General features: G+C 41.2%; 1 protein-coding gene across 2 annotated transcripts in view; it reads right to left on the minus strand.

The window, feature by feature from the left end:
* Positions 1–3,998: 3,998 nt before the first annotated feature.
* Positions 3,999–18,367, minus strand: part of ZNF644 (zinc finger protein 644) — a 51,401-nt gene continuing 37,032 nt past the window's right edge. For both annotated transcript variants that reach the window (XM_072128900.1, XM_072128901.1), the window contains exons 3-7: positions 14,531–17,501; positions 11,916–12,497; positions 9,928–10,050; positions 7,863–7,965; positions 3,999–7,490 (exon numbers count right to left, since the gene is read on the minus strand). In XM_072128900.1, coding sequence (XP_071985001.1) covers positions 7,298–7,490; positions 7,863–7,965; positions 9,928–10,050; positions 11,916–12,497; positions 14,531–17,474 — 3,945 coding nt within the window. In that variant the 5' untranslated portion in view covers positions 17,475–17,501 and the 3' untranslated portion in view covers positions 3,999–7,297. The remainder of the gene's footprint in view (positions 7,491–7,862; positions 7,966–9,927; positions 10,051–11,915; positions 12,498–14,530; positions 17,502–18,367) is intronic.

The following is an 18,367-nucleotide window of genomic DNA, read 5'->3' on the forward strand; positions in this document are numbered from 1 at the left end:
GATTTATTCCATCAGTCACGACCCATTTCACAGCCCATTCTTGAGCCACGGACCAGTGGTTGGGTACATGAACACAGGGGGATGTGATCTCTTTTTGTCAAATGTTGCAGATATGTCTTCATCTACTGCAAAACGTCGCAAAGAAGTCTCTAGAATGCAAGGGCAAAGAAAATGAAAACAAGAGTAAGAGGCGAGATACAAATCTATCATAGTGCACCCCTACATGAAATGACAATCCTACAAACAGTCCAGGCTCAATACACAAACCCTGACAATATGCCTAAGCCAAGGAAATTCACATAAGAAATGTTATCATACAATAGATTCAGCATCAGCTCTGCCAAATATTCCTGAATAGGCAGAGTCAGGCATAGAATCATCACATAGCGCTAGCACCCTAGTACCAAATCCTAAAAAATCCTTTATAAAAGCCAAAAAAAGGCTTTTAGTAACATTTTTAATAACCTTAAAACATTGATGCTTCTCATCGTTTGCCATGTAAGACGTCAGTAGAGCGCTCAAGTGCTTTTGCAAACATCTGGAAACTAATGACAAATCATGTTTAACTTTGCAAAATGGTACAAAATTTAAAAAAAACCTGCAAAAATGCTAGAGAAAAGAAAACTGGTCCATCAAACCTCTAGACTAGAAGACCGAAGGAATTTGGCAGCAGAAGTTTGCAGAAACTCTTTATTTTTGTCTTTTCTTCAATTCATAAAACAAAGCCTACACAAGCCTCACACAAGGACAAGGATTCAGGATGACAACGCTGACAAGAGCAGAGGTATTGAAGCCACAGAGGCTGCCAAACGTAATTTATGGTGCTATGCTGTGCCCTCCAGTTTGCTGGAACTCCCGTCCTATTTCCTTCACTATCATCAAAACGACATAAGGTAACTAAAAGCTGAGATTCAGTTCTATTGGCGACATTTGTCCCGAGCCAAGAAAAGCGTCAGAGAAACACTTTCCAACTATAAATAAAAGGATTGTATTTTAGTTATTGAGGATGCTGGGCAACGTGTGACATAAATGGGAGAGAAATGTTGTGTGATGGAGAAAATATCCCCAATAATACAGGGATACTCCATGGTTACACTACAGACAGTTCAATTGTTACATTGCTGGGTTATAATTGGAAAATTAAAAGGGGATTTTCATTCCAAAGTATTTAAACATGGGTTGGTTGGGATTTGACACCTACCCAGGTCAGCTCATAGCAACGGGGCCTACAACATCGCTACACACAGGAGCAGATACCAGGGACCATACTCTGACCTACCTGCTAGCTGACCAATCCACCTCCTTGAGTGCCCTGCCAGGACCTTGATCTCATGTTCAGTAATTCTATCTTAATGTCTTTGACAGACACAGATCACATGACCCTCCATCTGCGGACATTTCATGGACAGTCTGGCTGATGAGGTAAAAGACAGGAGGGTTCACTTTACATATCAAGAAAGTGGAGCAGAAATTCTAATAGATGAATATTGGTAAATTACCTAATCCCCCCCCCCAACATTTACACACACATTACAAATGTGGCCACCCCTTTATGGTGTATATTTGGTGCATTCCTCTGGAAAATCACGGAGAACAATGCAGGATATGACATCCAGTAGATCATGTTTGCTTTATATTTCCATGAAATGAAGCTGTAATGGACAATCTGCTCTAGAATCACCCGCTTAAATGCACTACCAAGCACAAGCACTATACAGACAGCTGATAGGTGCGGTATTGCAGATACCTGTCGATCCAAGGGATAAGGGATCAAAAAGAAATTATTTTCTTGAAATCCATTCTTAAAGCGTACCCATCACTAGGAATGTTATTTTCCCCCAGGTTACAATACAATAGCCTATGCTAAGTGGATTTAATAAATTCCATTGTCAGCATTCTGAATCATTTCAGTAGTGTATATTAGTGTTATTCTTGCTCCCTGCCAGCAGTGTGTGGCGAGTCCTGGGGAAGGGGGCAGCTACAACCTGTGTCTGCTCATGGATTCTTCCTCTCCTCCACACCATCCCCCTCCCTCCCCGACTGCTCAATGCACGAGAGTGAGGAGACAGACACCGGCTGCAGCTGCCCCTACCTAGGGACTAACCACACCCTGCTGGAAGGGAGCTAGGTAATGTGAAAATTTATAAAGTATTCACATAATTTTTTAAAATCAGTATAGAATAGGCTATTGGAGCCTGTCACCATCTTAAAATGGCATTCCTAGTGACAGATTCCCTTCTGCATTCTTAAGTTCCTATAAGTTACCTGTACATGGATCCAGAGTGACGCCAGAAGAGTTGAAATAAACAGGATTTTAGTTAAGTTTTATATGTAATTACTTCATGACTGTATAAACATGTAATAAGCATTCATTCATATTTGTCTTACATGGCAAGACTAAAGGCAAGAAGAATCATATAAAACAATCATCTTCCCTCTTTACAGTTAAGGGCTCATTTACACTGCCGTCTGCGGGGCCGTACATGCGGCCGCATGTACGTCCCCATAGACGGCAATAGCGGCACGGCGGGGATCCGGTGCCACACATGTGTGGCACCGATCCGGGCCGCACACCGCAAAAAGATAGAGCAAGCTCTATCTTTCGGCGGATGTGCGGCCGTGTGCCGCTATTTCCTATGGAGGGAGGAGGGGTCACCTCCTCCTCACCTCCAGCACACGGCGGTATGCCCGCACGGCGGGCATACCGCGTGTGAATGTACCCTTAGATATAAATCTAACCCTGATCCTGGATACTAAACTGCTCAGAACTCTTATGTTCAGTTCCTGCACTTCAAATATCTATGGAGGGAGGGGAACAGTGGAGCAACAGAGAACAGTCTGTGTTTAGTTGATTTATAGCAATTTTATGGTACTTGCACTTCACTCATAACAGAGCTGAGCAGGTGTCTAAGCAGTTTAGAAGACAGGAGAAGGCGGGTTGGATATATTGCAAAGTTTTAATAAATTCACTTACCAAAAATATCTGAAAGGACACAAAAGTTCAAATTCTGATGCCATTTACTTATTTGATCTTTGCACTTGGCATTAGTTTATCTAGCAGGACTACCACTTTATAGGCAGCCGCTCACAAATACTGACAGAATAACAACCTACATTTAAGCTAATTTCTTGCCTCACATTTATACTTGTAAGATTCGTTCTACATCAAATATTCTGAGGACTGAGAACCTGAGACTGAAGGCCACTCATCGAATGCCTTTGACTATGGTCATGAAGGGATAAGCATCAATAATTTGGCAGCCCCCAGCATGTTCAGAGGAGCTCTCAGCGACAAGCAGACATGTCTGTGTTAGTAAGTTCTTGAATAACCTAGGAAGAACTAATCCTGGAGCATCTTTTCAGTTGTGCAATTCCTTGCTCATGCCAATTATATGACTATGGACTGACAACTATGTGAGGGCTGGATCTATAAGCACTGGACAAAACTCACTGGATACTGAAAACACATGCAAAGATACAAGCCAAAGGCTTAAAACAAATATGTTTGGTATCAGGATTTTAATTCTTCTCAGAAGTGTGAAACTTGTATCAAACAGATCAGGTGGTTTTCTATGCCAGCTCTGTAATTAAAGGAATATTCTCACCCCAGACATTAATTATTTAAAATGAATATGATAGGTGTGGGTTCCTTCTGTGGGACCATTATCTTTAACTGAAATAGAAGTCATGTGAATTCTGATAGGACTTAGTCTGGCTGCACATCAACATAAAAATGCAACCTTATGTTGGTCCATTCCCATATACAGGTAGTTCCGGGTTACATACAGAATAGATTCTGAATGTTGAATTTGTATGCAAGTGAGAACTGTATATTTTATAATTGTAACTCGGGCCAAATTATTGGGTCTCTGTGACAATTGGATTAAAAAATTTGGGATTGAGATAAGAACCAGGATTAACAATAAAGCTTAATTGCAGACACATTTGGTAATGGTTACAGCTTTTTATTGTAGCCTAGGGCTAAAGTACAGTAAATTACCAACATCTAGAGGTCTAGGGGTTGTCTGTAAGTCTGTTGTACTGAACACATTGTAGCAGACAGGAGAAATATGATGCAAGAACTCTATGTCTGTCTGCCAGACTTCAGCTCTGGTACTGTAAGAACTGTTACGTCGTCTGTAATGCGGTTTAGGCAGCAGAAGGAGTCTCTGCATCATATTTCTCCATGATGCAAGGACTCCTGTACTGTGAAATGTGTTCAGTCCGTGGGTTCGGACCAACAAACGGCTCCATTTCCAGAGATCACACATACACTTGTGTGTGGCCAGCCCAAGAGCCTATTCAAACAGGTGTGTCTTAACAGATCTGTTCTCTTTCCATTTTTTTCATTTCTGGAATGGGATTTGTTGCTCCTTAAAAAATAAAAAAAAAAAAAGACACCTTATGGTTTAAAATTCGTTAGAAAGCAAAAAAACCTGACAGATTACAATTAGTAAGAAAGCATAACACCTGGTTCTCCCAAATCAGGAGTAAAAAAAAAAATAAAAATATTTGAATGCACTTTTTTTTGCGGACGCAGACTTCTATTGTCATCCGTGATCTGCAGAACTGAAAGAATTCTTTGCTAAATAAATATTTTCCAGTGTCTTTTTTTACTCTGCCTCTCCTCTTTATTTAAGCAGCATGTGTAACTCAGTCCTGACAACTGACGACAGAGAAAGGACCTTGACTTAACCCTTTACAGTCGATAGATAGTCTAAAGTCTTAATCATCAAGGGAAATACACTCTCATTATAGAAAGTTTACCCAGTAGCATCCTTGGCTCATGTCCCCGCTCTATATGGAACTTTAAAAACACTGCTCACTACAGGAGAAAAAGCATAACACAGAGAAGCTTCTTTACTTGAATTAAGTATATAACAAGTCTACAGTTATCATCTGCTCTATTCATTTCTGAAATTTACAAAAGTAGTTTCAAAAGGTTAAGTTCCTCTGAGAATTTCTGAATTTTTTGAATTCAAGGTAAATATATGGCTGTGACTTTCAGAGCTGTATAATATTTTAGGTCATTAAAGGGGTATTCTCATCTGGACATTGACATTTCATTGAATTCAGCTGCTACATATAGATACATTTCTTCAATTGGATGTTATTAAAAAGATGTACCTGTGTGAAGATAATTTCTCATTAATGTAACCATGGTGTCCCTTAGAAATTAGATGTCCTTGGATACAACCAATGCTGCAATAAAATTGTTTTACATAAGAAATAGCCAAGAGTTACTGCATGTCCCATTAGCTGTCCTAAGGAAATGAAGGTTGAAATAAAGGTGGTCAGTCAGGACTCAAAAGTGCATGTGTGACCTACACTGCCAGGGGGTGATCATATCTAAGGACAGCTGTCTCATTCCTAAGGGACAACATGGCTAAATTTGTGGAAAATTAACTTCACCCGCGTAAATTTTTTAAAATAATATCCAAGTGAAGAAATATATGTACAGGCAATCCCCGCGGTACGTACACGATAGGTTCTGTAGGTAGACCCCCACAGATCATGTAAACGAGGGGAAACGTACCTCAGTCAGACCCCTCAGCTCCATCAGACTAATGGAGGAGAAGGCCACGCATTCATTAATCTCTATGGAGCTGACGGCAATCAGGAAATTTCCATCAGCTCCATAGAGACTAATGGAACAAAATGGTCATGTGCGGCCGTCTGCTTCATTAGTCTGATGGAGCAACAAGGGGTCAGTCAGATGTACGTGGGACCCCATCAGACCCCTCGTTTTCGTGATCTGTGGGGGTCTCATCACAGAGCAGTAGGTTAGGCCCTATCCCGTGCATAGGGCCTAACTTTTGTTCATGGGAAAACCCTTTTAAGTTGAATTTGTATAAGTTATAAGGTTTTTTAATTGTAACCCCAGCCAAAACTTTTTTGGTCTCTGAGACAATTGGATTTTAAAAATGTTGGGTTGTCATAAGAACCAGGATTAACAATCAATCTTAATTGCAGACACCTTTTAAGAGGGTTACAGTTGATCATTGTAGCCTAGGGATAAAGTACAGTAATTACCAACATCCAGAGGGCCGTTTGTAAATAGGGGTCGTATGTAAGTAGGGTGATTAATTAAATTAAATGCCCAGATGAGAATACTACTTTAAGGAATAATATAAGAAAGAGTAAAATAATTCTTAAACTTTTAATAAAAGTGCCTCATCTAAGTGACCTACTTTTTATGTATAAAGGAATTTAAATGACAAAATTCCATCCTCACAACACATTTATTTCAATATTTCTGTAAGTAGGCCCTTAGCACGAGCATAGTGTTACACAGTTTCATACACAATCACATCCAAAACGAGTTCTAAAATTGCAATTGTAAACATTCTCATATGTTGAAATATTAAAACGTTTGCTAAAAATGCTCGAGTGTGGAGCTAAAAACTGAAAATCAAAGAAAAAAAAATAAAAAATAAAAACGTGTGTGGTGTGAAAGCTACTTATACATAAACGGCTTTTAAGAAAGGACTTAAGAAAACGGTTAAAAACAGAAATGAATAGGTGACTTATCACTAAAAAAAAAAAAAAAAATTAATATACTGAGATTCTACATTATAAGAAATGTCATCGGGTAAATACATCTTTGTTGACAAAGTAGGAGGTAGCATGGATGCACCAGTTAGTGAGAAACGCAACTGAAATAAAGAGATTTTTTTTTCCTTACAACAAATAATTTCCAGTACTATTTACACTGTTCAGAAATATCAGTTAAACAATCCAACCTCCACTTTTTTTTTTTTTTTTTAGTACAAAAGCATTGTGTAATAAAAACAGGACAAAAAAAAAAAACACATACATCATCTGTACAGAAAAGGTCCTGATGGCCCGGGCTCCAATAGAACAGTCTTCACAACTCTGCAGATTCTGGGAATACTTAATGCCCTAAATAAAGCAACATTTCAGGAATTGTCCTGGATCTTGTAGAAAATGCACCGTATAAATATATTTCTCATATCAATGGATTCGTGACTGTGAACTTGTGTTTTCTAATCTCATTTTACAAGTGGAAAATTAAAAAAAAAAAAAGGCATGTGTGTAAAAGGTGACGCCGTGCTCCGTACGAGAAGCAAAAGATGGAGACGCCTGCGAGAGCTGTCGGGAACGTTGCGGCACATCAGGATTTATTCGTCCTTTGTACTATAAGCAGTTATAGCAATGTGGTCTTTTAAAAAGGAGAGGAAAAAAAAATTTTTTTGTTTTTTTTTTTAAGAAACACAAAGTGAAAATAGTCCAATGTACATCCAGGTGACCATGTTCTGGCGCAGGGCATCTGCTTTTATGAGGCCGCCTCAGTCATTATTAAAGAGAAGTTAGTTTCGCTGATAGAGGGGGTCTTCTTTAATAAAGGTTCCACTTCTACCATGCCTGCTCCTGTCCGTGGAAGATTTGCATTGACTATGTGACGCTGCAAGTGCTTGATCCAATCTTCTTGTACAGACAAAGGCCCTCGAAAGACGAGCCCGCAAAACCTATTCGGAAGGGAAGTAATATAAATTCAATTGTAAATCAAAATATTGAGGTTGAAAATTATTACATCAATGTCCAAATCACAGGGAATCTGGGTCTTGGCCTGACTATTGGTGGCTAGAGAGAGATGGGTAGATGACCCATGAATACATGTTACTACCGGGAACCAAACATGATTCTAGCAGATCTTTAAATAGAGGATCAAACAGAATGTAAATTAAAACAAACATTAAAGACATATAAAAGTGAACACAAGCAGTAAATGTATTTTTTACATGTAAATGATGCTGTAATTTTAGTAATATTAGAACAATGAAATATTTCGCTTTGCTTGCCTGGACTCACATACCTAAAATAAAACCCCCAGAACTTACCTGCATCTCAAAATATAAACTTCCTCAGCACTGTGCGGCAATGGCAAGATTTTCTTCTTACTCCCAGATCTTGATCTTGACTTCTTTTGCTTGCAATCTAATACTACAAGGGATAAGAGATCCACAGATCATACATTTTATATTTATTAGGTTACTGAACCTGATCATGTGGTACATGGTGGGTAACATGGCCTGTTTTTTTTGGTTGCATCCATTAGGGAATCATATACATAAATCGTATTACACAAGTTACTCTACAGAAAAAATACATGCAGGCAGTCTACCGGTTACTTCCAAAATCAGTTCTATAGGTTTGTTCTTAAGTTGAATTTGTATGCAAGTCAGAACAAGTATATTTTGCAAGTAACTCGAAACAAAGTTTTTTTTTTTTTCGCGACAAAAAGATTTTGATACCTTTGGGATCTCGTGGGAACAAGAACTAACTATAAAATGTCATTTAAGGAACCTTCGACAAGTAGTACGTTGATCATTGCAACCTGGGGCTAAAGTTCAGTAAATCACCAGCATCCAGAGAGCATCAACAAAGGTCACAGTGGGCAGAGAAGGGCCATGTGTAGCACCTGTAAATCGGATGTTCTAAAAGGACATCTACCATCAGAATCACTGATGATAGAGGATAGTACTCACAGCCGTCCTGTCATGCTGCGCTTGTATCTGCATTTAGTATTTGCTGGAAGGGGGGCATTTTTCAGAAAAATACTTTTATCTGGTATTCAAATTAGTCTGAGGTGCTCTGCTGAGCGCCTCTCCGTGCCGCTGGGATTAAATGCTTTAACTCCTCCGGCCCTGCTTTGACCAACAGGGATGTTACGGTCTCTCTGCAAATATCCTTTAAGTCGGAGACTGCCTGTATAGATTTTTTTTCCCCGATAACCACATTACTGTACTTGATCAGAAATTATTTATAAAAGATAAAACTAACACCTGTAAACCCACATTTCTAAACCCCCCAAAAATTATTCGCTACCACTTCTTGTTGCAGGGCAGTGAAGTCACATCAGTTCTTCACAGGGTCGAAATGCATCTTGGCACCATTGTTAATTACCAAATAAGCTGAGTCTTTAGGCAAAATATCTAAGATCTAGATATCTAAGATAACAACTGACCCTGCAGACCCTTGTTTGCAGCCACGTGCCATCAACATAAAGTCCAACAAGGGATATTGACCGTAATCTTGGTCTGAGTTTTGTGACTCTGGCAGTCAGTTCATACACAGGGCTATGCAAAGCACCTTTATTATGAGAATAAAGAACTACATGGGGGCATGTCCTAGTCATTGAATCAAACATTCATGTGCATGAGGGTTTAAAGGGGTTATCCGGGTTTTAAAAACTAGTGAGGGCCAGGCTGGGGCAGGTTATTTAAAACATAATAAACATCCACTTACCTCCTCCGACGCCGCCGCAGTCCCTTCGCTCTGTGCCTTAGGGGCACGGAAGCCCTTTAAAGGAAACCTACCATCAGGAACCTACATATTGAAGTAGATCCGATGGTAGATTCCTCCCGTCAACCTGATCTCGAAACGGTGTTTGGCTAGTCCATGTAAATAGCAAATTTTATTAAAAAATTTTATCTTCGTGTTATGAAAATGACCATGAGAAGCTACTGAAGCATGTACTTGCTTCTCCGAGCACTAGAAGCTAAGGCTACTCCACGCCACAGTAGCCTCTGCAGCGCTGCCACATTACATGTCCTCATTGCCCCCCTAAACTGGCTCTAGTAGCGCAGACAACTTCTTTGGAGCGGTGTAGTAGCTCCTGCTCCCCTGCAGAGGGTATGTGCAAATTGTCGCTGAAGCCGGAGACCATGAGGACACGCAAGGAGGCGATACTGCAGACACTACGAGGGCCCGGAGAGGCCTTAGTTCCCAGTGCTCAGAGAAGCAAGTACATGGCCCTTCATGTGATGCGATTCTCTATTAACTAATTATACCCAAATATGCCTGAAGAGGGCAAAACTGAATTGGTACATTATGAAAACAGGCCATTTTTATGGCCACACCAAAATGGTGCTCGCATAAGATGCTCAAAAAAATAAGACATACCTGTCCCAGTCAATAGTCCGGCGCTCTTCTTCCTCGAGTAAGCTCTCATATGGTTAGACAGGCTAACAGCACTTGAAAACGTTGTATTGCAATTCACACAAGTCTTGTGCTTCGCGGACATACCTAACATAGAGAGGGGGAAAAAAAGGACACGTCAAATCTCCAGATCTGTCCCCAAAAGAAAATCAATTACAAAAGAAGTGATTCACAAGCACAGGCTTCACAGGAGCTTAAAGCCAGTGAAGGTGCGACTACATAAGCCATTCATATTCGCATATTTTACGTAATGCGATCCTGCCAGTAAATACTACACGCAGGCGTCTCAATGTTCAGGAACAGAATTAAAAGTCTGGTTGACAAAGTGGTAATTAAAGTGTTTTACCCACAAGACTGTAAAAAGGCGCAGTACTAAATTAGGTTGCTGATGAAGACTGGGAGAAAAGGTGGTATAACACGCCACCAAACAGCTGTTAGACAAAACATTTTATTCAGAGCCTTTTATGTTCATTACTCAGGGTGCGCAACCAATAATGAAAGTTAATGATTTGAAGTTTCTTTGTGTTAAGCAAATGATCAACAAACTACCAATGTTTTCTTCTACAAGCAGCAAAAACCGTAAACTATGAAATTGACATAAGATGACGAGCTGCACCCGCTGACTGTATAAATCACACGGATACAGATATCTAAGCACAACTGTGGCTACACACAACTACCTTCTCCAAATCTGCTCATACACACAAGGTATAGGTCACCAAACCCGGGGTGTCAGCTGGTCTGGATGACCATCTAAGGTGTATGGTGGCTTCAGGGCTCTCCCCAACAGCAGATGTGAGGGAAGGCACCAGAAATTCATCCTTACCTTATGTTCTTGGTGGGGTAAAGCCACTGCCAGGAGCTTTGTACCCTCTTGGGGTATCTACACACATTGCAGATTATGTGCAGATTTTACACACCAATTTTGTTGTAGAAAACCTGCAGAGGAAGCCTTTTGATGTATCGCGCTGCGAAAATGCAGCGGCGGGCATATCATTTGCCGACACCCCCAATTTTTCATGTGGAAATTGTTGCTCAAGGAAACAATAAAATAGAGATTGTGCCACTTCTATGTCTTTAGGGATTTTTGAACTTGAAATGGAGAATTTACACAAGATTGAAGAGTAAGCTTCCCTGAAAAATCCCCCTACACACACTACTTTAGACTCCCTGCACATGTAGGTTGTTTTTCTCAGTGTGCTACCAGTTTTTTCAATGGGAAGCGCACAGGAAACATTTTTTTGTATGGGCTCCTACCCTCGGCCCCATATGTGAGACAGCCGACGACTGTCTGAGACACTAAACTCAGAGCAGATCCCCCCCCCCCTTGTGGTTCAGACAGTATTTTATACAGTCATGGACAACGGAACTGACCTTACACGAGATGACACGTGGGCCACAAATGACAGATCCACTGTTTGCATGTTCATGTGCAGGTAGGGATATGATGGCTCCTAGCACCAGCACAGATATCAGAGGGAATGACTGCAGAACAGAGATCCCAGGGCACTGCACATGAAATGGCTCCCCTGTCTAATTGCAAGGGGTCCCACTGCCAGAACCCTTCACAATTGGCCAAATGAAGAATCACCATACCCCATTAGCTCTCCTGTGCTGCAGAGAACTTCCTTTCATGATGAACGCACATGAAACCCCATAGAATGAATGGGGAGCAGGACATGTTTTGCCATGTACCCCATACATTTCTATGATGCATGCGTGATCAGCTCTGCAGTACAGGAAAGCTGCAAGGGCTTGTTCTACCAATCACAAGGGGAGTCCTGGTAATAAACTCCAGACTCTACTATGGATAATCACCTGATGGCCAGTGTTATACATCTTATAATATGTTACTGGGATGCATTAGTTATGACCTGTGTAAACAGGACCATGCTGGGTCTTATCATGAAGACAGAGCTATCAGTGTGAGAGCCCAGGAGCTCAAGTCTTACCTGACTGTAAAGCGAAGTCCATGCCTCTGTGAGAATGGCACATCAAGGAACAGTCTTCATTATGCGGGTGAAGGCATTTTTGGATGAACCTCTTTCTGGCGGTTTGATTAACTTTTTGAGAAGACTCCATGTTTCTCTCTTCACCTGATTTTTTCAATTTAAGTAGTTCGATTAAGGAAAGAGGTTTATCCTTCTCAGCGTGTCCCCCGGCTTCATCGCCTTCGCTTAGGTGAAGCCCTTCCTCCATGTGCCCAGACACACTATCAGTTTTTAGGCCATTACGGTGTGCTTCGTGATGTACAGCATGGGACTTTGTATAGTCATTACTGGAAGTTTTGTGACTGGAGTAAGGCCTGTGGACAGTGCGCCTGTTATTAAGGACCTTGAGGAGTTGCTCATACTTCTCTTCATTTTGCAGCATTTCATTCAGGACGCAGATGGGCGACTTGTGGGCGTCCCATTTATTTTTGCCGAGTCTTTTTAGGTGACCTCGAACATGATTTGACAGTCCAATTTTCGTATCGAACCAGCCTCCACAGAGGGCACAAGTGTGCTCCGACGGACTCTCCGACTTCTCTACAACTAACGTCATAAAAAACAGAAGCATTAATTGCAATAATTCTGAACCAAACCAACACATGTTACTAGGAAATTAGATCATAAAAAAATATTAGCATTATTTCATTTGTCCCAGTTCTGTTTTCCATTTTACCAGCTGCACATTACACATCATATGGCTGAGATTTATCCTATCACCTTGTCAGCAGGATTATCTGGCCAGGTACATATAGGTGACCTGACCAGCACTGACAGCAATATAACAGCTTGTCACTCCAGGTAGTAGTCATTCACATAAACAGTCATTACTTCCTTCCAGGCGATGATATCCATCTGTCCTGGTCATGTAATGGACACACAAGTGCATAGGAAACATTGGGCATCCAATTGCTCTTTAATGCCATGTGTGTGATCACATGACCAGGGCAGATTTCAATCCACTGTTTATAATGAATTACTAAAAGTAGAGATCTTATACATTCTAACAACAAAAACTGATTGAATAACCCTTCTAGAGATTGTGAGCTCTTGGGAATGGGACCTTTCGTTTCACAATCTCTAGGCAGCTTCTCCCAGAGGTGGGCAATGACCTGTTCCGAAAATAACAAGTGGTTCTGTGTGTACATCATACAACTCATACAACATTTAAAATATAAAATACTAAATATAAGAAAGCAAGCGTTTCCCGTCAGTACTTACCAGTTTATGGAATGATTCTTCAGAGTGGCCAGGCCCTTCCAAAGGAATCTCTTGATAGTCTTCACCATGCTAAACTGCAGGCCATGTAAGGCTCCATGCTCACGCCAGCCAATGGTGGCTGTGAGCTAGCCGCAAAAACGTCAGCCAGCTCACGGCTGCCACAGAGTTGCCTTGTGCATGTCTGAGTGGGATGGCTGACTCCTATTCCTGACAGGGTTTTTGTTGCAGCCGATCACCTCCCTATGAAGGGACAGTGCGCATGGAGCCTTAGATGGTAGTACAGGAATAGCATGATATCATAACTTTGTGCACGTAACTAGCAAGACTGTGAAATGTGAACTTAAAAGGTAACCTGTCACCAGGTATTAAACCACTAAACCACCAGCAACCTCAGGTAGGGTTTTGCCATTTCTAGAATTCCCCATTTTATGTAAAATCTCTCCCGTTTACCCATTTAAAAAAAAAAATCTCCCCAAATATGACTTTTCTCACTTTCACATGAGATAAGTGAAGTTTAGTGATTGCAGAGGTAGTGTCACTTCAACAGCCCCTGTCTTCTGTTCTATAGCACCTAGAAACCATATTAAAGAAAAGGAGCTCATCTTTACAATCACATCAGGCTTATGGGTTTCCGGTTCTGCAGCTCTCAGAACCATATCAACTTAAAGACATCTTTCTAGGTATTGTAGAACCAAAGACAGAGGCTTCTGAGGTGACACTCCCTCTGCAACCACTAAACTTGACTCCTCTTATGTGAAAATGAGGTAAGAAGAGTTTTTAAAAGGTAAATGGACAAGATTTTTTTTTTAAAAGGGAATTTAGAAAGGACATTTCATCCCCTACCTGAAAGGGACTAGAAGTTTAGTGGGGTAAAACCTGGTTGAATAAAAGTCTTGAGCTACTGTAGGTGGTCTTTAAAGGGGTGGTGGGTCCCGTTCTCATTAACTAATGGAGCGACAGGTTGAGCATGTGCTCTTCCGTTCCATTCAATACTATGGGAGTGCTGGAAATAGAGTAGATCACTCTGCTGGTATCTCCAACATTATTATTCACGGTCTATAAAAGATTCCCAGAGACAGCATGTTGGGCAACTTCCAGCACTCCCACAAAGAGTGAATGAAGAGGCAGGACACGCGCTCAACATGTTGCTCCATTCATTACTGGGGACGGGATCCCTTTTCTCATGATTATTGCAGGTTGCTGTAGGAACACACAGTTTTTAGTGCTTCTTATGCTGACTGCTTGTAAATGATTTATATTATTAATGTGTAACATGTGTGGAAATCAGTAATGCACATGGTAATACAACCTTACAAAAATAAGATGATGGAAAAGAGACAAGACTTTGAATTGCTTACCCTTTCTCACACGCTTGGTCGGTGTCCCTGTTCTCTTGAAGTGCTGCATTTTATCGCTGGATGCGATCTGCTCTGCAGACACCACGTGGCGAGCTTCGTAGGTTAATCCGGCTCTATGCAAATGTCCGCGTACGTGATTTGATAACCCGACCCCGGTCTCAAACGTTGCAGGACAGTATGGACAGGACTTCTTTTCAAGAGTCAGGTCACTCCAGTGAAATATCGAGCTATTTCTTGGTAATGCATTGGAGTCTGTATTCTCATCATCAGCACCAGACATTTCATGGAGATACTCATCCTCCTCCATGTCTTCATAATACTCAAAATAATAGCTATCTTCATCGTTAAAATTCATGTTTTCTTCGCCGTGATGATTATCTTTAGATTTTTCCTTGAACATGGGGTAAACGGCTTTTTTAGGGGGACTGTTATAAGTATCATCCTGCGACTCTGTGCTATAATCACACAGGTCACTATTCTCCCACGATTCATAATCCTCCTTTTTTTCAGAAGAGTCAAGTTTCTTGAGTACGACATAGGTCATTTTCTGGAGGAAATCGGGGTAGTTATCCATGTCTTCTTCTGTGACTTGCCTTTCCAGATCAGACTTGCGCACCCTTTTGACTGCTACCCGGTCTTTGAAGCCAACAAGCCTACCGGGCAGGCGGTTATGAGGATCCATGATCAAGCATTCGTCTGGTAGGCCGGATGATTTAGAGACCAGGTGTAAAGAATTGGATGGATCCTCATCATCGTCGTCTTCCTTTTTCAGATTAAGCGGGTACATGTCGCTCGATTTCTTCAAGCTCTTGTAGCCGTCCCATTTTGGGATGTATCTGTAGGCATGGCTCATCTTTGTTGGTTTTTGCTTCATTTGAAAATACCTATGTTTTTGGTCATTGCTACTAAAAAGCAGAGATTTATTTGGAGACATTGAGGGACCACAGGCCATAGACTGGGCAGCACTTTTCCTAGCTTTTTGTATTTTGTGTTTTCTGTACAACCTTGTAAAAGTGTTGCTCTGGCCAAGAGAGCCATATGGTCTTTTCATATCCTGCTTTAAGACAGAATTCTTTGGAAAAGAATGGGGCGGTTTCACAAACTCTTTCGCCTCAGCGTCACTATCTACAATCTCATTATCGGAGAAAGGTTCTTGTTTAACCACAACGGGACCATTAAACTGGTCCATAGAGGACGCCGAGTGAGTATATTCAATGTGCTTCTTTAAAATGTTCCTGGCGTACGTGGTAAATGGACACATCTTACACATGTAGGTTGCAGGCTTTTTGGATGAAAGGTAATAGGAGTTTTTCAGGGTTTTTTTCTGGTATTTCCTCGGGGGGCGCTCTGCATTCAGAACGGAACATTTTACCACTGCCCCATGAGCAATACCTCTATGACACTCCAATTCGTTTTCAGTGACAGCCATAAAGTTGCATTCTTCACAACAGTAGTATCTTTTGTCTTTCTCGTGGGTTTTGGCATGTTGAACAAAAGTCTTTGGACAGTTGGTTCCAAACACACATTGCGGACACTGTAGCCGGGCACTTCGGCCTTCGTCTTGGAGCTCTTTCAGTTCGCGGATCTCCTCCATCAGTTTCTGCCGGCGTTCCTGGTGAATAATCATATGTTTAAGAAGTGAATTACGGTCTCTAAATGTTCGCCCACACTCCCTACAAGCATATGGTCTGGGAACATTAAGGTGGCGAAAGTGATTATTACCATCCAAGTGATACATCATATGCCTGTGAAGGTGTTTCTTCTCCCTAAAATTCACATTGCACTTGGTGCAGGGGTAGAAGGATGGCTCTTGATCACTAGTGCATGTTGGTGGCGACTGAGAATCACAACTTTGCACATCACCGGGGAAGAAGGAGTCGACATGTGTGGGTGAGGTTTCATCGGAATAGTCCAGAACTGGACTATACATGTAATGATTGATAGCTTCTATAGCTTCTTTTGGAAGGTGCTCTTCCGATTCATCAATGGAAGATTCCGACTTGATCTTTAATAATTCATACTTGTGCGGAGCTACCACTTGCTCTTCATCGCTCTGTCCACCGATATCTACATTTAATAGCTTTGATTTCTTGGAAATATAATTCACATCATTATTATAAGCATCTTCAGAATAGCAGCGTGTTATCTTACTACCATCCATTTTTCGTTTGCGCTTTTTCTCTACTTTTACAACACAATTCTTTTCAGTCTCTTCTGCTTTGTCATGATTTACCAAGTCCCTCTCGGTGCTCAAATTAGCTTCTTTTACGCATACAGAATCCTCTGCGACACCAGAACCGCCTTGGGTCTGAATACCCACCTCATTTTCAGGTAACATATTCCCGTCATTACATGATTCGTCTGCAGGCCCTACTAAAGTGCTATCCAATCGGAAACTATTCCCATTAGATGTTTCACACCCAACAGAAGAGGAGGTAGGAGGTTTAAGTATGGAATGAGTTTCTTTCTTGGCGTGTGCTACATCAGGTAGCAAGAATAAAACTTGCTGACTTGACATCTGTAAAGTGTTCTTTGCAGGTTGCTGAAGATCATACACCACCTTCAAAGATGAACACAAACTGGTTTGCGGTTCCACAGGTTGGTCTGTGGCCACAGAAATACTGTCTGCATTCAGATTGGAAGTCTTATTTGAGGAGTGGGCAACTGGTCCATTAGTAGTTCCTTGAGGCAGGTTACAATTATCACTGGAGACAGTGGCAGCACCATCGTGTGTTAAGAAAGAACCCTGGACTTTGCTTAAGGCTTTGTCAGACCGGTCTTTAGATAGCTCTTCAGGCACAGGCAATGGACTACTTTTCTGAGAGGCGGTTGGGCTGTCTTGTACTTTAGATACTAAATCATTTTCAGCAGAGTTGAGATTGGCGTCCTCTTTGAGGCGTTCATTTGCGTCAGCATTTTCAGCACTTATCTGGGACTCCTCCATATTGTTATTCTTCCCATTAAACAATTTCTAAAAAAAAACAAAAAAAACAGAAGACAAAGCTAAAATAATGGATTTTTTCAAAATATTCAAGCACATTCAAGGCATTCTGATAACTTTGTGTACCAATACTAGCACTTTCTATAAAGGAAAAGTCATATACTAAATGATTATCCAAGGCCAAAATATTCATGAATGAGATTTGTGAGGGGCCTGGTACCTGGCACTGACTACAAGACCACCCTCAATGCATTGGCCAGGCCAATGATGTCACGTCCATCAATCACATGGCCTGTTTGCAGCATGGTCCCATTGCAGTCAACAGGGCTGAACAGGGCAAATGCCACACAATGTACATAGTTCTTGGAAAGCGTTGAGGAGGCCACAGCCGATGGTGGGGTACAGGGCTACTGCTGATCTGATACCAGTGACTTGCAAATGATCAATATCTTGATCAATGTCACAGAAAACCCATAAATCAACAAATGACCACTTCCTTCCCCAATATGTAAGCTCCAGACTATTAGAACACAGATAAAATAACAAGTTTGATCCTAATGTTGCAAATAAAAACAAAAACAACCCAGCAGCAGGAACCAGTATCCAGACTCGCTTCTCCCATTTGGAGTTACAAAACTTCTCTTTTTCTGGACTTCTTAGGGTTACAGTTTTAAGAATCCTGGAAAAAAAGGCTCTAATGACAATTAGCTTATCAATATGGGGACCGTGTCAAAAACCTTGTATCAAAATTTCCTAGATTAAAAACAAAAAATAATTTTTGTGTGTGTGGATTATACTGGATAAACCTGTGACAAGTCATTTGTATGGGCCCTTGGTGTACACGGCCCTGTGTATGAAACCACTGCATGAGCGGAAAAACTCAGCCGGTTCTGCCC

This window comes from Engystomops pustulosus, chromosome 10 (genome assembly GCF_040894005.1).
Source record: "Engystomops pustulosus chromosome 10, aEngPut4.maternal, whole genome shotgun sequence".
Lineage (NCBI taxonomy): Eukaryota > Metazoa > Chordata > Amphibia > Anura > Leptodactylidae > Engystomops > Engystomops pustulosus.